The sequence below is a fragment of the Rhinolophus hipposideros genome, assembly GCF_964194185.1.
Source record: "Rhinolophus hipposideros genome assembly, chromosome: 20".
In the NCBI taxonomy this organism is placed as follows: domain Eukaryota; kingdom Metazoa; phylum Chordata; class Mammalia; order Chiroptera; family Rhinolophidae; genus Rhinolophus; species Rhinolophus hipposideros.
Window position 1 is genome coordinate 41,401,885 of NC_138066.1, and position 21,979 is coordinate 41,423,863.

General features: G+C 36.3%; 1 protein-coding gene across 4 annotated transcripts in view; it reads right to left on the bottom strand.

The window, feature by feature from the left end:
- SMURF2 (SMAD specific E3 ubiquitin protein ligase 2) overlaps positions 1–21,979 on the bottom strand; it is a 95,012-nt gene that overhangs the window by 39,969 nt on the left and 33,064 nt on the right. For all 4 annotated transcript variants that reach the window (XR_013991838.1, XM_081027173.1, XM_081027175.1 and 1 more), the window contains exons 2-3: positions 8,396–8,434; positions 3,371–3,479 (exon numbers count right to left, since the gene is read on the bottom strand). Coding sequence is in view for 2 of the 4 variants with exons in the window: in XM_081027173.1 (XP_080883299.1) it covers positions 3,371–3,479; positions 8,396–8,434 (148 nt within the window). In the remaining 2 variants the exon portion in view is untranslated. The remainder of the gene's footprint in view (positions 1–3,370; positions 3,480–8,395; positions 8,435–21,979) is intronic.

Sequence of the window (21,979 nt, forward strand, 5' to 3'; positions counted from 1 at the left end):
ACATTTATTCACATGTGGTTTAGAAGGTCCAATTTAAATAACTGACCAGAGTCCAGGATGAGCTGGGCACTCTAGGATAGTTGTAGAGCTAATCGTCTAGAAGTAAGGAGGTGAGATGTTAGGCATAGAGGTTTTGATAGAAGATCTAAGATTAGTAGGTAAAGTCAAGTGGAACATTTTGATGAAAAGTTTGATGAAAGGTTGATGAGAGTGAAGTAGAATAACCGTGAAGCTTAAATGTAAGACTAAAGACTTACAAAGTCAGGATATCAGGACCATTAACATGTTTGTAACATGAGAGATGTTGACAAAGGGAAGAAGTTTAGAGAAGATGTGATAACTGAATTAGTAACCTGGAGAAAATGGAAACATAAGGAACAGACAAGAAATAAGACTATTCCTACCACCAAACTCCTGAAATATTGCCAAACTGTAAGCCCAAGTTACTCTGATGGTGATCGTGGGCTGAAACAGGACCGGTGAAAGTGTTGAAAAGGAACGGAAAGACCTCCTGAACCCCTTCCCCAACCCAGTTCATCCTCAACCCTGGAAGACCATAGGTTTATTCTCTAAAAAGTTCTCTACTTGGGGACACTACACACAGCTAGGTTATTAAGAAGAGGTTACTCTAGTGAATGGAGAGATCTCCCAGCATCCTATACTGTTCAGCTCCAAGAATACAAGCATCTAGGAATATAGACCCCAGGCAGGAGACAGGAGAATTATGTGCAATGAAAACGTCATAGTTACACTTGTTTACCCTAGAGTTAACCAGCAGGGCACAGAGTTTCGAATCCACATTTAAGTGGCTCCTCTTTAATATAAAACAGCAGAAACCCAAACCAAACTAACAGGAAAAAAAGAACTCTGAGAAAAGAGAGGCAATACAAGCAGCAACAGAAGAAAACTACAATTATAACACTTCTCTCATCAGAGAAGATATTGCATCCAAGAAATAAGAGGAAGTTATGAAAAGAGTATAGTCAGAAAGCAAAATGATACTGGAAGTTAAAAATATGAGGGCAAAAATTACAATAGGAATACTGGAAAACAAAGTTGAGGCAACAGCCCAGAAATTTCATCATAGGTTTTAATTTGTTTTTACTAAAACCAAGGTTTTTTATTAAAAACTTTTTTTAAAAATTAGGATAAAATATAGGAGAATAAAAGAAAGGACAACTAAATGATGAATTTAGGAGGGATAACATCCAAATAACAGGAGTTCTAGAAAAGAAAAAAGAGAGAAAGAAAATGGAAGAGAGGAAATCATCTATAGATAACTAAATAGAAAATTTCCCCATAACCGAAGAGTTTGAGTATCTAGATTAAAAGGTCCCATTATCCAGCACTATATATCAAACATACCAAATCCATCACAAAACAATTTAACATCAGCCATAAAGAGAATACCCTGAAATCTTGTGATGGAAAACAATAATCACGAATGACCAAAATCAGGATGGCATCAGCAATACTCTACACCTGCACTGTCCAAAATGGTAGCCACTGTCCATAGGTGGCTATTGGGTACTTAAAATGTAGCTAAGTCAAATTGAGGCACTCTGTAAGTACAAAATAAACCTGATTTCAAAGACTTGGGTTAAAAAAAGAAATACACACCCATACGTGTATGTGTGTATAACATAATTCAATAATTATTTGATATTGATTGCATGTTGAAATAAAAATATTTTAGATATATTGAATTAAATAAAATATATTAAGCTTAATTTCATCTGTTTCTTTTTACTCTTTTGAATGTGGCTACTAGAAAATTTAAAATTACAGACAAGCTGCCATTTGTGGCTCACATTATATTTCTATCCAGTAATGCTGATCTAGACCTAGAAGATAATGGAGCAATGTATTCAAAATTTGGAGGAAGTGATGTCTCACCTGAAAATCTACACTCAGACAAACTATCAATCAAGTAACAAGACAAAATACATTTTCAGACAAGATCTCAAAGTAACTTTCCACATTTTTGTACTCTTCCTCAAGCTGAGTACAAAGATAGAAAGACTTCATGGAAGACAAGACTTCACCAAAACAGGGAAGTAAACAAAAAAGTAGGAAGTCACTGGAACCAAAGGAGAGAAAGGAAATTCCCAACATAATGATAAAGGCAAGTTCCAGGTCCACAACTGTGCAGCAGACCTCAGAGAACCACCAAAAAAACCAGGCCAATCAAATATATGGTGATGGAAGGAAAACTGGGTGGTGAACACACAATGGGATTTATAGATGATGTAATACAAATTGTACACCTGAAATCTATGTAATTTTACTAACAATTGTCACCCCGATAAATTTAAAAAAAAAAAAAACAAAAAACCAGCCCAGACTAGAGCAAAAGGACAGAGGCTCCAGAGGGAATAGCTCCATGAGGAAAACAAACCCAATGGAGTATCTCATGAGGCTGAACATACGCAAAGGAGACAGTGCCAGAGCAGAGTTCGTGAATGAATGAATGAGATAGATAAATTAAACTAATAAATGGTAAAGTAAGATAGTAACTACAGAAAAATAAAAGTTGTCAAGAACGGAAAGGTAATCATTGAACACCAGATGACTCAGTTATGAATATTTACATGACCATAATAATATAAACATGAAACAACGATTTAATCAAAAAGGTTCAAATAACTACATAGGAATGCTAGGAGAAAGGAAGCGGCATGCAGGTGTTGAAGGAGTGAGGATGACAGATACCAGTTGTAAAAGCTAAGTCATCTTCTATGGTAGGAAATTTTAAAATAATACCAAAGCTAAACAACTATTATTTATTTATGTTTATATTTCTATATCGAGATGTCATAAACTGAGCATGATATCTAGAAACAGAATACCAGAATAAACAGCCAAAATTATTGAAAGCAGTTCCCTTGAGAAAGGGAATGAGGAATAAGAATGGAGCAGAGAACTGCATTTCCCATTAAAAGCCTTAGAGTATCACCTGCCTATTTTAAAACGTACATATACTACTATGATTAAAATAAAATTTAAAAGAAACCATCCATTTACAAGCAAAAAAACTGCCTATGAGGGCACCTCAATTATGATTTCTTGTTTTATACTTACAGTTGGCCTAAAGGAAATTAATACCTTTATTTAATGAAAAAGGGTGGGAGAAGGAACTGCTTTATACTGTATATACATTTTGTTCTTCATAGGCTTATTATGAAGGGTACCTCATCTTCCAAAACCAGTTATCAATCAGCCAAAGTACTCTCCCACTAACTTTTATATCCCTCTGTGAAGACCAAATTATACCCAGATCAAACTCAGATCATTTCAGTGATTGTTTTCAAAGACTATATCAAATAATACTGATTCTATGTTTCATTTCAGATCAACCGTTTAAACCTACAGATCATAATGCTGATTCCACTTTGGATCGAGTGTATTCTTCACAGTATCTGTAGAATGGCATTGCCCAGATCCATCAACCACCACCTTAGCAAATGGGTCAGGAAGTCCTGTGAGAAAAGGGGAAGATTTTTTTTTCAATTAAAGAATATTTTGACATGGAAGATACAAGACTAATTATATAAAGATTACTGGTTCGCTGCAAAACAAAAGATTATTTCATTCCTTATAAAAGTTTAACATTTCGCTATAAAAGAAAAGTGGTTCATTTAACGTTAATTCTACATTAAATACCAAAAACTACATTTTTTTCTTGTTTGTCTCAAAACATTCTCAGCTTAAACCACCAAAGTCTAGAGGTTACCCCAAATGTGGACGTTTTTATTGCTCTTTACCAGCCCTTTGACCGTAAGAAGGAGAATGCTTAAAACATTCCTGGCTCTCTTAAAACTTTTCTATAGTCTCCCTTAGTAGCTCATTTAAAGAAAGAGCTTACTAAAGGTTTTCACACAGGAACATGGGCTATAATTAAATCAGCCAAAAAGTTTTATTGAATAACTACCATGAGTGATGAGAAATTGAAACAAAAAATCTAATAAATACCCTGCCTTAAAAGAGCTTCATATCTAATTGAGGAAGTAAGAATGGTATACAAATATACAAAAACGAAAAACAAAAAAGACCTGAGAATAAACAAGTGTTTGTACTGATTTGTGATACTATGAATGCTTTACGTATATTAAATCTCTTAATCCTCACAATAACCCTATATAATACTATTACCTCTATTTTATTGATGAGGAAACTGAAGCATAAAAGGTTTATTAACTAGCCCAGCATCACACAGTATAAGTAGAAGAGCCCGGGTCTCAAGTTTAAATTCTAAACCCAAGCACACACAGTCTGGTTCTCGATTTCATGGTCTGAGCTGCTACGCTGTACTATGGTACCTCTCATTTACTATGCAGTTCAACAGTGTGTACAAGTAAGAGCTCAGAAAAACAGGACAGTTTGAGTATGAACAGTAAAGAAAGGCTGCTGCTGCTTCTTTTTTTTTTTTTCTTTTTGAGGGGATGGGACTCATTTGGGCTTTAAAGAAGCAGGAAGAGCATCAAGGAGGGTACAATATCTGAAGGTTTTGAGGACTCTAACCAAAGGGTTTGTGCTAAGGTGTAAAAGTAAATGCTGCTGGAGAGATAAGACTGATCCAGTGAGAAAGGCTTGAAAATCAGAAAATAAAGTCTTAGAGTGACTGGGGTAGCTAACAGGGAGCCACTTTAGGTTCTGAAGCATGGCTGTAAATACATTTTCCTATTTTTCCATTCGTGGTATTCAGGATGAACTGGAAGAAGAAAAGAGAAGAGGCACAGAGACTATCTCCGAAACTGTTATAAGCTTCAGACAGTAGGTGGCATGAAAAACAGCAGAATGAGTCACCTAGCAAGCTCCAATTCCATGATTCTGTGATCTGTCAACTTCAAAAAAATAATACTAAAATTTAAGAATATTAAGTATTTAAGAAGAAACTTGGTAGGTTAGGGTATCAATCTATTTAATTATATTGTTCTTGAAGTTTAGGGTTGTGTTATTTCCATAATACCTAACAACCAGTAACGCGTTTAACAGAAGAATACTTTTCTCTCTACCTTCAATAATGTTATTTTCTTCTGAGAGAAATCCACTCTACCTTGTTCTTTTGAGTCTACTTTCTAAACAAATAGATATATAAATGTATGTTTGTAAGCAAAAACAAACAAAAATCACATTTCTAGCTTTCCCTTTAAATGTTGCTTAACTAGTTAAAGAACTAAGGACTAAGAAAACAACCTTTTCCACACAAAATTTGGCATGGCTTCCAAATTCTTAATTAAGTATGAATGTCTAAGTCCTGTCTTCCTATGTTTCTCTTCTGTTAAATAACACAAAATACAAGCTCTATACCCTAACCAAAAAATGCCTAAGTTTCAACCTACCTGATTATATTTTCTACAAAAATTTAACTTGAGGGCCAAGTTATTCTAATGTGGTCAAAAACTATCAACTTTTCTGAAGTTAGTGAGACCTCTAGTGGTAATATAAAGTGGCTAAAGTATTTTCTGTATTTTTTTAAACTTCTCAATTCTCCCCATCATTTCTGAGTCATATAAAACACCTAAAGCTCAAGAATTTTCTCACTACACAAGTGCACTTAATGCTATGAAAATACTGAAACAAAAATGTCAACTTAAAAGTGAGTTATCAGAGGAAAGAAACCTTTATTTTTGATTGGGGCAGGATTCAACCCACCATCTTGGTTCTTACTGAATTCAATGCGAGGTCCCTATACAACACCTTAACACAGTACCTTACACACAAATCTTTAATTTCAATGTTGCATAAAAGAGAAAAAATTTGATACTAATGACAACATTCTTTAAAAAACACAGATAATGGATAAATGAATAGATATGTGATCAAGTTAATGGTAAAATCTAGATAGTGGGTACTCACTATAAAATTCTTTACATGTTCCTATATACTTGAAAATTTTCCTGCTAAAATTTTGGGGAAAGGAGGAAGTACTTATTTTTAAAAGCCAATAAATTTGAAAGCTGTTCTTTAAAAAATGACTGAGCAAAACCTTTTCTCAGAAAGGGTAGATATCCTGGAATAAACAGTATTATCTCATGTTTTACAAGTTACTCTACAAAAGACAATACATGGCTGTGCAGTGTTTCCTATAGTTAAAAAATATATGTATCTATTTCATCAGCATATAATCGTGCTTAATATTAAAATTTATTTTCTCATTCTCATTCAACACAATTTAAACTGAATTACAAGCAAAACCTTAACTATAGAAGGTGCCAAAAAAATGTATACACATTTTTAAAAAAACTGTATTAAAATTATTATACTCAATATATACCGATAACAAAAGATGAATATAAGTCACGTTTGACTTCTGCAATTACAAGAGTGCTCAAATTGGTTACCATCAGCGTCCAGACACTTCTGATTATGGCAAACTACTGCTTGAGCGACGTTGACCAAAGTGCCCACGTGTATACACTTTTTGGCACCCCCGGTATATTTCAGTATCAATGGTAACTGCATTCTTATCAATAAACACATTCTCACTCAAACTTAATTAAGAGATTTAGGAACCATTATTTAATTCTTTCTCTGAAATTAATGTGAGCAACCTTTAACTCATAAGCAGATGGAAAATAAATGCTAAGTCTGCCACAGGGGGAGAACCTTCACCAATGTGAACCTGGGGGATTATTCTGAGTCCCCTCTGAAGGCCTCAGGATTGGCTTTCCTGTTTCCCTTTCCAGGGCCCTCAGTGTTTCTTCCACCCTGGGTTTTAAAGATAATCACAGTTTCCCCCAATTTTCTTATCCCTGAAGCAAGCTCACAACTTTTAAATAATTTTATCAATTTTTACTGCTTAATAAGGGATAAGGGAAAGATTTCCTTCTTTTCTTATTTTTTACATGCAACTTAAGGACAGATAAAGAACATATAAGTGGTAATAACCTCCTCTCAGAGGTTTACAAAGAATTAAAAGTCAGATCCCTCTAGATTTCCTAGGAAAACTGAGACAAGGATATCTGGATACTTTATTGGAGGAGCTGGGTCTTGGGACTCTGGAGGAAGGCAAAGAATTTGGGGAGGAAGGCGAAGAGACAAAACTGAAGATTTTATCTTTAAAACTAGAGCAGATGTTTTGGGATAGAAGCATCTGTAAGAGTGTGCATTCCTCACTTCTCTCCCTTTTCTCCTTGTCAGTAGCCTATCCAATCCTATGCCAATTTGCAGTCTTACTTGGATAAATCTTACCTCAGATCAACCTAAAGGTAAAAAGAATACATACTGGTTATTAGCAACAGAGATGAGGTGGGCAGTTCAGCAGCAGCTTGTGAAGATAACATTAATTGGTGGCAGCACAGAGAGGCTACTGGGTACAAAAACTGGGGTAGAGGCCACGTGGTACGTAAATTGGAGGCTGCTTATAACTTTCTTCTTAACTATGTCCCAAATCATGCTAATTGCTTTTCCATATAAGCACAGATATAAAATTTTTTAATTACATGGTTTTATAAGATGTTATTTTATAAACTTTAATTCAGGTTCTACTCTAGACAGATTGGAAGTAATACAATTTCAAGTGGAATGAGTTAAGTATGATTTAAAAATATATCAAGAACTTATGTCTTTTAACCAAACCCTTGAGAATTACCTACTCATATTAAATTAGCACTCATAGCCAGGTTTGCTGGCTTGTAAGACTTGAATTTAAAAATCTAATGAATATACTCTATTTCTAACTTCAAATATTTGACATATAAAATTTTGTTGGCTTAAGAGTTTTTTACTAAAAATTATATCATTTTTTACTCAATAACTTAAAGCTATTGTGAAGTGTATTACAGGGTAAACACACGCAAGGAGTTCTGTCCAATCCTCCCTCACAAAACTTAATCCTAAACAAAGCTACAAAAATTTTCACAACAAATCGGCAAAGAGACAGCAAACATGGGAACCAAATATCTACTTTGGAGTCTGAGACTTAAGAGCATCTACAATCAAATGTGGCAGAGATTACTTTCCTACACTCTGGAAATTCCAAGCAAAAGCTGAATGACTTCTCTCCCTTCCGAGGAATCCTGAATGCATGGGTAAAATTTCCTACCAAACGTTATGGGGAAAAAAGTGTTTACAAAATAATCTCAAACCTTTTCTAGAGATCTAGCAGTATGCACACATTCAATATACATTACACATATCCGCATATACACGCTGCACATACATACATTTCACAGAAATATGTGGGAGAGGTGGGTAAAAGGAACTGGGCTAAGGCAAAAAGAGCACAAAATCCTCTTTCAAAAATGTGATGCCAAAAGGTTCTGAACCAAAGCATTCATAAAATAACATTGAGAATATTTCTGAATAGAGAAATCCCTAAAGCGGACAATTCTGAAAATGTTATCCAAAAAGTTTACACACAACATACAAGATTTAAAGTTAATTTACTTACGGAAAAAATCCTTTTTCACCAAGTTTTTTGCACAGAGTACTGTAAAGGAAACAAAAAATACATGGGAAGAATTAAAATAAAATGGTAGGATTGCATTGTCAAAAATTTCATATTGAAAACACTAGTGAATAATAATTAAACACTAACCACAGCAAGGTATGAATTATGATCATAAACTTTCATTAAAGACTAGCAGAAGACAGCTGAACCTGTTTGTAACTTTAGCAATGATCAGCAGTAACAGCTGAGGGCAAGAAAGTTTATGTCTGGTATTCTTATAAGGACCCAATTCCTATCTTCCATCAAGATCTATTCTCAGAGTAGCTTGGGGGCAAGGAGGAAATATGTAAATTCGCGTTGATATATATATTTGAGGGATAAAATAATTTTATACTGATGAGGATCATAAATAATATAAAGCTTTCTTGATTTAGATGAGTTTGGGTTTTTTAAATAGCATTCTGTTATTTACTCTGCACCTAAACTCCACAGAAACCTTTCAGGAGAGATAAATTACCTTCTAAATCATCAGCTCAATGACAAGATAGATCTACTATTTCTTCCAAAAATTAAGTTAATATATTGAACTAGATATCCCAAATCCATATTCTCTGGATTACCCTGCATTAAATTATTACTTATTTGGTGATAGATGCACAGCCTTGTGAATATGCTAAAAACATTGAATTGTACACTGTAAAGAGGTGAATTTTATAGCATGTGAATTATATTTCAATTTAAAAATTACTGCTTATACAGTCATAAACTTAACTTTTTTAAATCAAACTTGATACAAGTGAAGGGAAAACACCAATTTCCATATATTTGTAGTTAAATTTATAAAATATCTATAAAAGTAATGTTTAATTAATGTCTACCCACTTCTACTCTGTTTATTAAGTGGTTTGTTCAATTAGTTACAATTATTAGAAGTTTAGTGTGTAAAAATTCATTTAACATTATAAATCCTGGTAATAAGTCTCAATATAACTAACCACTTTAAAGTTCAAGTAAAAATCATTTTAAAGACAGATGCCATCAGTAAATGAATAAAATTATTAAGTAAGCACAAGATACTGATTTATTAGTCAGAGACTCTTAGGTCCTATCTTACACATAAATACAAATTATATGGTCTTCAGTATGATGAGGTTATCATGATTTAACCAGCATCCTAGGATTCAAGACGTGAAATGATTTCATATCATACTTCAGAGAAACAGAAAACATATGCAAAACTAAACCTACAAACTTACTGTTTGGCTACACATTCTTTTTTCCCCCATCCATTTACCACGTCCACTCAGCTGTCAAACACTATCCTTCCGCCTGCGCTCTGGATCTCATCATACCAACCCACCACTTTCTCAGGGACCTAGTCTCTCTTCTCCTCAACAGCCTCATCAGCAATTTAAACATACGCAAGTCTCGCTCATGCCTCCTACCTGCAGCCACCATCCTACCTCTGCTCCTTCATAACGAAACTACTTTAAAGAACTGTCTACATGTTCTTTACCTCCCACTGTCACTTGGCTTCCTCTGTCACCCTTGTCCCCATATTGCTTCTCCAAAGCCCTGGGGACCTAATTACTAAATCCATCCAATGGACACTTTTCATTCTTTATCACACTTGACTCCCTCTTTAGGAACCCTTCTCTTATATTTTGGTTTGTTTAACACCACTCTACTGGTTTCACACCAGGCAGAACTCATTCTAAGTGTTCCTCGCCAGATCTTTGTTCCTATGCTCCATCCAAGAAGTTGAGGTTCTTCAGGGTTTTGCCCTAGGTCCTCTTCTTTTACTCTATAACCCAAGGAGCACAGATGCCCACCTTTGATTTATTTGTAAATTGTTATATGTCTGTGCATTTTTCTAGGGAAAGAAGTCTCATTATTTTCTGGGAGAAAGTTCATAGTTAACAGATTGACAAAGCTCTTTCCTCTCAAAATACAAATCAGAAGAGCCGCTTTCCATACATTCTCCCTGGTCTGTGCCATTTTTATGACACCCAAATCTACAACGCCAACCCTTTGCTCTCTCCTGAACTCCAGGTCCACACAGGCAAACTAAATATGTCTCCAAAGTAAATCCCCATTTTCCCGGTCCCCCAAAACTGCTCCTCCAGTTTACTCTTTCAATAATACCACTGCTTTCCACTCCACTGCCCCAGTCAGAAACCTCCACAGCAACCTTCACTACTCTTCCTCCTCCCCGCCTGCGGGCAATTACCAATTCTAATCAGTACTGCCTCTGAAATAGCCTTCATCTTTCCACTTCCCTGTTATCAGTGCCACGTCCCCCGCCCCCAGTCCAGACCACCATCGACTCCTGTCTAGGTCATTACAATAGCCTCCCACTCAGTACCCTGCCTCAAGCCTCCACCCCTCCAGTCAGTTCTCCACACTGGCCCCAAAGTGATCTTCCTAAAACTGTGATTAAGTCCTTCTATCCATTTCTCCTCCTCCTAACAACATTTCAAAACATCCTTAAAACATTCCTCAAAACTATCCTTCTACCCATGCGTTGTATCTCACGCCCAACCTACCACTTCCTCAGGGACCTTGTCTCTTGTCTCCTCTACTGACCTCCATCCTAAAAACATTCCCAAGGTACAAGGTGTGATCAAAAACTACGGTAAATGTTTAAATTTTATTGCAGTAAAAGACACATTGCCATTAATCCCCCTCAAAACATTACCCCTCGCTTCAAACACACTTATCCCATCGTTCTTGCCACTTTCTGAAGCAGTTCTGGAAGTCCTCTTTTGTGAGTGTCTTTAGTTGCGCTGTCGTGGCTGCCTCGATGTGCTGAATCAATTCAACACATTTACCTTCCATGGTCATTTTGATTTGGAAGTCGCATGGTGCCAGATTTGGTGAATAAGGTGCATGAGGACCGGGGGTAATGTTTTTATTTCACATGAATTGCTGTACCAGAAGCGATGTGTGACATGGAGCATTGTCAATAATGGAGGATGATTTATGGCACACTTTAAAACACACCTTCTCTCGACCGTATCTCACACCCGACTGACTGTACCGAACAAGTTGAAACTTGTCACACACTGTTACTTAAGGTTCGACGAACCACTTCCCATATTGAAGATCCCTGCCTTTCCGTTGGATGGCACTCGGCAGCAGCATTCATCATACTTTGTGATCACAACAGAAAGGCTCCATGTCACACATCACTTCTGGTGTATGGCAATTTCTGTCAAATAAAAATATTACGGCGTGTCCTCATCCACCTGATTCACTGGATCTGTCACCGTGCGAATTCTGGCTTTTCCCCAAAGTCAAAATGATTCAGGATATAGAGGCAGCACGATAGCCCAACTAAAAACACTCATGAAAGAGGACTTTCCAGAACTGCTTCAGAAAGTGGCAAGAACAATGGAATAAGTGTGTTCAAAGTGAGGGGGGAATATTTTGAGAGCAATTAACGGCAATGGGTCTTTTACTGTAATAATTTTTTTTTTATTTAAACATTCACCGTATTGATCACACTTGGTATTCTGGCCCAAACTTTATATTGATTTACAGTGCCCTTCAGGCTCTGGCTTCTGTTTATCACTCTGATCTCATCTTTCATTACCAGCCTTCCCGTATAAGCCCCCAAGTCCAATATCCAGCCATACCAAACTTTTAATTTCTCAAACGTACACCATCTCTCACCCACAGCCGTCACATGCCATTCCCTCTGCCTGAAACATTTTTCTCAGGCTTCATCTTCTCATCTTTCAGGTCTCAAAGGGAAGGAAGTCTTTTAGAACAAGTTTCTCTCAACTCTCCGCCCACTTGTATTTTCACAGAAGCCCATTCTTATCACAGGCACTCATCACACTCTATTATAATTGTTTAAGTTTAGAATGTTGCTTATAACTATGGAGATGGTAAACTCCATACAGCATAAATCATGTCACTTCTTTGCATCTCCAGCACCAAGCACACACTGAGCCAGGCATTCTATGGGCACTCAAAAAAGTATTTGCTGAATGAATGAAACAGATTCCAAAATAATCTAAAATAATTTCATTGAAAGGGGGACTTTTTATACTGTATGACAGATAAATTACCAATCCTCAAGTAATTGTGATTTTGACATAATTATGAAATCTTATTTTTATCATTTCCCTTATTTAAAACATACTCATCAGGTCATATTTGAAATTTTCTTTTAAAAATAACAAATAATATGCTGCTAATATATGAATAAGTTTCAACCGGTAGAGGAGATGATCAAAATAGGCTAAAGACAGCCGTGCTGGTATGCTGGTAACTCCTATTTCACAGAGATGAGGATGTGACCATGTTGAGATGCTTAATGAGAAGGAGCACTTCTCAGGTCACTCCCTCTTTCACTCAATATTTACTGAGCACCCACTTTGTGTCATGTGCTATGACAGATTCTGCAAATATAATACAAAGATAAATGAGACATAGTCCTTTGCCCTTAGAGCTTGCAGATGAGGTATAATTCAAATATCATGCCTTAAATACCTTTTTTCCTGTTGTTTTCTTAAGACATGTTTTTGAATTTCGGAAAAATCTCCTTTAGTATATTTTATCTGAGGCAGTGACTGAAGGAAACCATTTGCAGAAGTGCAGATGTTAATAAATATTACCATTTCATTTAAGTCACTAATTTCTTTTCCTGGATGGAAAGGAATTATCTATATGACCACGCCATGTAACATCAGAGTATAAATCCCAGCTGGAGAAATAGAATGCCATTGCTGTTCTTACTGAGTTGTACTCATAATGAATGGCTGTCTATGCTTCATCTGAATAAAACTCCCAACTGCTCAGTATCTTGCCAAAAACTCCCCTCCCTCCTCCAGATTGGAGCTGCATTCCAATTACACTGCTGATTGGAACGAGACTGCTTGAGAAAAAGGAAGAAGAAAAAAAAAAGCAGACATCCCGTCTTCCTTTAGCCCACAAAAACAGATTTTATACTGTTCCTGTAACTCCAAAGTTGTATAGACTACTTTGAACAGAGTAGATTTCTCTGGATTTTCTTTGAACTTTTATTATCATTGTAAAATAAAACTGAAGTTCAGGATAACATTCCTATACAAATTCCAACAAGATGGCCTAGTGCTTTAAAAACATCTAATACGCACCCTTCCTGATCACTGGCATATGACAGTCATTTAGATCTTTCTGCTCCAAGAAACAACCTCAAACTCATCTCCTAAATGTGAAAATGAAATGTAAGTTCTACAGAAAACTTGTACACAATTTTTATATGTATGTGCTTTAGTTATTGTTGCTTGAAGCAGGAGCACGACACAGACTCACCATTCAAGTGCATTATTACAAAATGTTGCAATGAGCAAAAATGTCAGATACAACCTATGTGCACAACAGTAGTGAAATGGTTATGGATGACAAATAGCATGTTGAAATATTACACGGCCATTAAAATTATGTAAATGTATTTACTGACAAGAAAATATTTTCTTAATGTTATTAAAAGTCCATTTACAAACAGTACATTTAATAAAATGTAAATTTAGTAAGAAACAGAAAAAGATTGGATGACATTTATTGAGTATTTACTATGTGCAAGTGTCCACCAACCACTCTGTGAAATTAGTAGTATTACCTACATTTTAGAAGTGAAGAAACTGAGGTTGAGGCATTAAATACTTGCAAAGGTGACACTAAGTTCTAGAGTTGAGATTCCAAGTCAAATAATCTAATTACAGAACCCAAACTTAACCATCATATATAGAATGAAACAGTCTCCAAGGTCAACTCTTCTTTTCAAAGGAACTTAAACACTGATTAAACAATTATCGGTGATACAGGTTCACAAAATGGTTATAAGAAACCTAGGATGCAGGAGGACCTTCTCCAAAAGATATGCAATTTCCCTCTTTCAGTAGGTATAATAGTTTACCTCTACAATCGTATTAGACCTGTTTTAACTAAGTATCTTGCTACAGTGCCATTTAATCATGGAATTTTAGACAATTCATTTCATGCATGTTGCAAAGCAAACTGGGCTTCTAAGTTTAACTTAATGCATTTTAGTATCTGACAGGTAATTTAATTAGTATACCAGATGATGTGTTAAAAGATACAGGTTCTGACACTATGAGGTAAGTATTCTTACTAAAAAATACACACACACACACACTCTTACATATTTCACCAAAAGCAAAACTGGTTCTCGAGTTAAGCCATTAAAAACGACCTTTCTAGCGCACTCATAACAACTTTTAAGTAAATACTTTTTGTTTTCAAATTTCAAACATGAAGATTTTGGTGAAAATTTTTTCCCAAACAAGTGTACTTTTTAACTGAATAAAACTGAAACAAGGTTAAGAGTATACATATAAGCTTTCTAAAAGTCAAGTGCAAGTTTATTAACTTTTTCAACACAAAAACAATGATCTACTTTGACATAATAAATGCAGATATTACTCCTAGCCACAACTGTAAATTTCTGTCTTATAGTGATCAGAGATTAACTTTAAAATAAAGCTCTTCCTACAAGAATAATAATCAAGTTCTGGTGTAAATTCACATGTTAAAAAATAAATTAAGTTTCAGCTAAAGCCAAGAGGGACATTCAGCATGAAATAAACGTAAAGCAGGGTAGTCCAGACACACAGCAGGCGCGCTGTAGAAGCTATTACTGCAAGAAACTACCTGAAAGCATTTCAGCTGTACATCTTCAATCAAAACTTCCATAAATTCATTTCTCCAATTTGAAGATAAAAATACATAAAAGTACTCTCCTTCATTCAGAAAGAGAGTAAATTCACTATAACTCAAGGACGCTTATGCTAAATGCTATCCTGGCTCGTGCTATTGGAGACTCAGCCACCACCTCCTCCCGACTGAACACCTTCATTCAAACAGACCCACTTCATAACTGATGGCTGCTCAAGAGACTGATATAGTATATCTAAATTTAGCCACACAGTAGTTTATTTTCTACATCAGAACACCAAGAGAAAGAAACCTTATTATAAAATTCAAGCAGATAGTTGCAATGAAGAACACAATTCTACAGGTAGGGAAAAAGTTGCATCACTTTCTGGCCACTCCCAAGTTTCTCTCCTTTACCTTCTTTTTCTAGAGACACAAGAGATAGCATAGTATAGTGTTAAGCTATAAGCACTATATTAAACACTTAGAGTCATAATGCCTGGGTTTGAACCTGGTGCTGTAACTTAGCAACTTGAGACCCTGAACAATTATTTAATATCTCTGTACCTCAGATATGTCATTTATAAAAATGATGAGAGCCACGTCACAGTGTTGTTTTAAAGATTAAATAAACTGAAAAACATAAAACACTTGGAATAGTACCTAGTATACAGCAAGTGCTCAGTAAATATTAGCTATTATTGTTCTTTCTACTTTAAAATATCTAATAAAATTAATCCCCCAGTTTGCAAGCATTTGAAAGTATCTTAAAGAGCAAGAAAGTGGTCTTCTCACAACCTGGCGAAGAGCCTGTTTTAGTTCAGGCTGCTATAACAAATACCATAGATTGGGTGGTTTACACAATACAGTGGTACCTCGGTTTCCGAACATCTCCGTTGACAAACATTTCGGTTTACGAACGCCGTAAATTTTATGGATCTACGGTATCATTAAATAGTAAAATTCATGCTAACTTTGCAGTTTTAGGGGTTGATTCTAAAGGTCTGGAACGGATTAATCCATTTTGCATTACTTTCTATACGGAATCTGTGCCTCGGTTTTCAAACGTTTCAGAACTTGAACGGTCTTCCAGAACGGATTACATTTGAAAACCAAGGTACCACTGTATTTATTTCCCACAGTGCTGGAGACTGGGAAGTCCAAGATCAAGGTGCTAGCAGATTCAATGTCTGGTGAGGGCCCTCTTCCTGTTTTGCAGACAGCCACCTTCTTGCTATATCCTCACATGGCCAAGAGAGGTATCATCTCTTTTGAGTCTTTTCTTCTAAGGGCACTAATCCCAATCGTAAGGCCTCCACCTTCATGACCTATTTACCTTCCAAAGGCGCCACCTTCAAATACCATCACACTGGGGAAAGAAATATGGGGGGACACAAACATTCAGCCAATAACAAAGTTCATGTAAGTTTTCAGCAAATATTGATGAGCCTCAATCTGTATGTCTAACTTCACTCCTCTCCCAAGATGCAAGCCTACATTTCAACTGACTACCACATAAACCCACTTGGAAACCTCACCAGCACTTCAAATTATATTTATTCAAAATTGAATTAATCAGCTTCCCTAATAAACCAGCTCTTCTTCTTTCTGACCCCCCTAGCTCTGTAAACTGCACCACATGCTTCCAATCATCCAGAAAGCAAACGTCTTTCTTATCTCTCCCCCTCTCTAACCACCCCACATCTAAAGCAGTTGCCAGATTACATCACATATCACATATCTCTCTGCCTATTTCCATTTCCAGTGTTCACATTTAAGTAATTATATATTTTATAATGTGCCAAAATAACTTCTTGCTTGATCCTTAAAAGTTTGTGAGTTTTGTTTTAATATCCACAGAAAAGGAAACTAGAGCTGAGAGTTGTGGCTTCCCCCAGCCTGTAACCTAGTAAGTGAGCATTTTTAATTCAGGCTCCATCCTCTTTTTCTATAGATGCCTCACTCAGAAGGCTATTAATGATCCCAGACTTCTCTCTCATTAACTCCTAGACTGAAAAGGGCATCCTCTTTTTCCCCCCCAAATAAGCCCAGGACTTTTCTGCCTTTGACTTTATTCAAAATATTCCTCCCAGCTCAAGTGCTATTATTCTAACCACTGACCCTCAAAATTTTATCCATTTATCAAATTTCAACTCCATGTGAAACTTTTTCTGATTCTCCTTTCTCACAATCTGATTTTGTATAAGGATGAGCAAACTAAAAGGTAAATAATAAAGCAAAATTCACTCCTTGCTTCCCGAAACCTAGGAAATCTTTTCCTTCAAATCAGGCTTGCTCCCTCAACTATCCGTAAGCACACTGCTTACCCTAGGGCCCAACTACCTATTGGAGCCCTTTCCTAATAACATCTCATTGAGCCTTCTCTCTCGTACACAATAAAATGGTGTATTGTCAACATAATGTCCTCCAATTATACTAACCTTATTTCTACTACTATGTAAACAAGGATAAGTTCCCAGGTCTTCTGCATCCTTCCAACCTATAAACACTGTAGTCACTCAAATACCTGATGATCTACTCTAATAGAGCAAAGTGCCAAAGATATTTAGTTTCCCAAATAGGCTCCACTTGTAAACACAGGCCTCTAGTACAAATAGGAAAGAAGACTGCAGCTGTAAAAAGCTTTAATTTATAATAAGGAAATACTTCCTTGTAACTTTATACTTTTGAAATATTTCCTGGGTTGATAGGGAATTACTAAATTTAGAAAATTTTTATTTTAGAATAATTTTAAATTTACAGAAAAGTTACAAAGATAATAGTGTTCCCATACACTCACCCTTATTTATCCTATTAATAACATCTTATCTTAGTTAATATGGTACATTTGTCACAGTTTAATGAACTAATAGATACATTATTACTAAAGTTCATATTTTAGTAATCATATTTAATCATATTTTATTCAGATTTCCTTAGTTTTCACATCTTTTATCTGTTCCAAAATCCCACTGAGGATTCCATATTACATTAAGTTATCGTGTCTCCTTAGGCTTCTCTTGGCTGTGACAGTTTCTCAGACTTTGTTACTGTTTCTCAGACTTGGTATTTATGACCTTGACAGTTTTTAGGAATATTGGTCAGGTGTTTTGGTGAATGTGTCCCTCAATTGAATTCTCTGGGTTTATTCCCAAATGATTATTCTGGGTTTATGGGTTGTTGGGAGAAAGACCACAGAGGTAAAGGTACCATTCTCATAACATCGTATCAAGGGTATATTCTGTCAACATGACTTGTCACTGTTCATATTAACCTTGACCTGGCAAAAGTTGTGTCTGTAAGGTTTCTCCACTGTAAAGTTACTTTTTTATCCTCCTTTCCACACCATACTCTTTGAAAGGAAGTCACTGCTATGTGCAGTCTACACTGAAAAACCAGGGATTTACTCTCCTCCTCCTTCACACTGAAATGTCTACATAAATGATCTGGAATTCTGCATGGGAGATTTGTCTGTCCTCCTCCATGTATCTACTTATTCAATCATTTGGTTATACATGTCAGTGTGGACTCATTTATTTTATACTTTGGGTTATACTCCAATACTGCTTTATTGTGTTGCTCATATTGCTCCAGCTTTGGCCCTGGGAGCTGTTTCCATGGGTTTCTGCGTTCCTTTGATGCAGCCACCTCACGGGGCGGGGTGGAGGCTCATGCCTCCATACTTTCTGACACTAGAAAATGCTCTACGCCTATCTTGTATGATCCCTGCCCCAGCCCTAGAAGCAGTCATTTCGCCAAAGAGCCCTGGGAATTACCAAATTTAAACATCAACAAAGACCCACATTTTTCATATATAAACAATTAACCCAATTAACCCTTCACTTCCTAAAGTCTTCCCCAACTAGAACATTAAACTCCATGAGGTTAAGAACTTTTAATCCCCACTGCACCCCCAGAGCCTATGAAACCATGCACAGCGTACACAATTCAATAACTACTGTAAATACTGAAGTCTCAGAAATCCTGAAGGTCTGTAAGAGGGCTCCGGATTGAGTCCAACATCTCGCCATTTCCATGGAATCTGCCGAGATGTGTCATGTTCAGACTTCTGTTCTAACATCACTCTGTCCAATTCACTGCATTGTTTTACAGTAAACAAAAGCTTTCCTTTTTCCACTGCTCCTCCCTCTTATTCCACTGCAAGCCAAAAGTTTGCTAAGTATTCCCCAGTAAAATTTCCAGTGCAAGGGACTAATGCATCACATTTCCTAGATTTTTTTCTGTAATGGCATGTTGCCATTTACATCATCCTGTCCAAGTTCTATTCAAATGATCGTTTTACCTTGCTATGTAAAGTTTAAATGAAAGGCATAATGCCAAATTCTTATCAACATTGGCAGCAGAACAAAAATTACTGACAATGCAAATGCCAAAAACCTGTTTACACATAATACCCCCTCAAACACCCGGTTAGTATGTATATAAAATAAACATCTGAAACGTACCAATATCTTTTTATAAGTCTGTAATATGTAGAAAGGAAAAAGCACAAGCTAAACATATACTGTCTTATGTGTACAGGGTTTGATTACAATTTGAAGGCATGTTTCCACAGCCTATCCATAGACATGCAAAAACAAGCCAAGATTATGATGGGATTGTTCTACTAAACATCTTCATATCTACAATATAAATTTCACTAAATAACTTGTGATGGCTTTTTTTTAGAGAAAGTTACTGTAAGGAAAAAGAAAACTACTCACTACTAAACAAAAGGCAAAGTGGGGCAGTCATACTTTAACCTTAACAGGACGTCAGAACGCTATAAATCATACTACCTCAATAAAGCGCAACCTATAGCTACAGTCATGGAAGACAGGTATCAGTGGCTGTATTTGCAGCACGTCACCCTGACCCACTGGCCACACTGACTGGATGATGAGCAGCCCTCAGACCCAATAAACCAGTTAGATCCTCTCTCCTGGGAAAGCAGCAAGTCAGAGCCCCTGCAAAGAAGGAAGCACAGCACTGAGAAACAGAGGGTTCTAAATGGCCCAAGGAGGCCCCAGGGAATAACTGTCTTAGTTCCTGAAGTTTTCAATTTCCTGGGTCCTATCTCACCCTGGCTGCACTTTCCCCTCTAGGTGCCAAAACTGTATCCTCCCAATAATGTCTCTTTTTGCTTAAGTTAGCCTAAGTGAGTTGTTTTCCTGTTACTTGCGACTAAAAATGTCTTAAGATCAAGGTAATTCACCCTGCTTACCAAAACACTGTCATAGACCAAAAGGCACTTAATCAAAAGTGCAAATACATTAAACCCAAAACTCATTAACATTTTATAAGTCTAAGTGTTTTCAAATATACTTAAATATCAACAAAACAGTTGTATTTGTGTTCAAAAAACTGTTACGCAGACAACATATGAACATGCTTATATCTCTGTTCTATAATCATATCAGCAAATTAAAATTAGTATAGATTAAGTAGATGAGTATAGATTATGGGTCAATACATACAGAACTAGTAGTTGTTAGACTGTCTACTCTATCGCCTCAAAGTCACAGTTCTCAAATTGTGGCATGTATCTCATCACCTGGAGTGCTTCTTAAAACACACAGGGTGGCGGGGCACCTTTAGAGGTTCTAATTCCGTGGGTCTGGAGTAGGTCCCAGAACTAAGCTTCCAGGGGACGCAGATGCTGCTGGTCTCTGCACAACACAGAGAACGACGACCAGGAAGTAATGATTCTCAACTTTGGGGGGAATGAGACGGTGGTGATAAAGGACTGCTTTGAAAATCTGATGAAAACTATGTATTTGCACACACACACACACACACACTTTAAAGGGTTTGTGGAAAAGCAGAAGCTCTTCTACGTCCTCTTCCAAATGACTTAGGTCAAGAACTTCATTAAAATAACATAGCGTCTTACACATCTATGTTTATCAAGTACACTTTGGAACTTTTACCTAAAGTTTATTTCACACATTTATCTTGATTTTTTAAGGAGCACAGGCTTTTTCATTCGAATTACTAATTAACATAATGAAGAGTGTTTTAAAAACTTAACTGAAAACAATTTCACCTTGACACACAAAAAAAGACAAAATTGTTTCTACAAAACAAGCAAAAATCTGTACCTAATTTAATTAAACAGAAAAGACATTTAGGAATAACTAAATTATCACATGAAAGACATACCTGTATTCCCTTTAAAAAATAAAAAAACCCTCTAGATGTACAAATGCACAAATTCTCTTCTACGAAGAGTTATTGCAAATAGCAAGTTCTCCACTGAGCCTACACATAAAATCTACCCTATCTGGACAGAGCTTGAGAAACTCATTCTCTGAAAGCTCTCTGGGCTACTGGAAAAATCCAGATGCACAAGCATTTCTCCATAAGGTACAATATTCAGATCATTTATCCTGCAAGGGCAGAATATTTAGGATTTTTGTTTCAAAAGATTGTCTTTGTACCCTCAAGGTCTTTGTATCCTCAAGAACATCTATCATAATGACAAAAATGTGACAGGCACTGTAATAAAATCTATAAAAAATGAAAAGCCATCCTATTTCATTATTTGTAGTTCATAAACCTTTTTTTCCACATTTGGAAAATCTCAGATAATGATATTTTATTTTTAGCAAGGTGTTCTTTCATGGAAATTAAGACACGCTATTTTAAGGTATATAACGTTGATATAGTTGAAAAATGGGTATGCTACAGACTGAATGTCTGTATCCCTCCCAAACCTGTGTGTTGAAACCTAATCTCCAAAGTGATGGTATTTGGGGGGTGGGCCTTCGGGAGGTGAGCTGGATCTCTCTGGACTCACCTTGAACTGACCAGGCCACACAGAGAGGCCACTTGTAGGAATTTCAGCTGAGAGTCCCAGCTAACATCTCAGCTGACAGCCAGCTGAACTGCCAGAAATATTAGTGAATAAACCTTCAG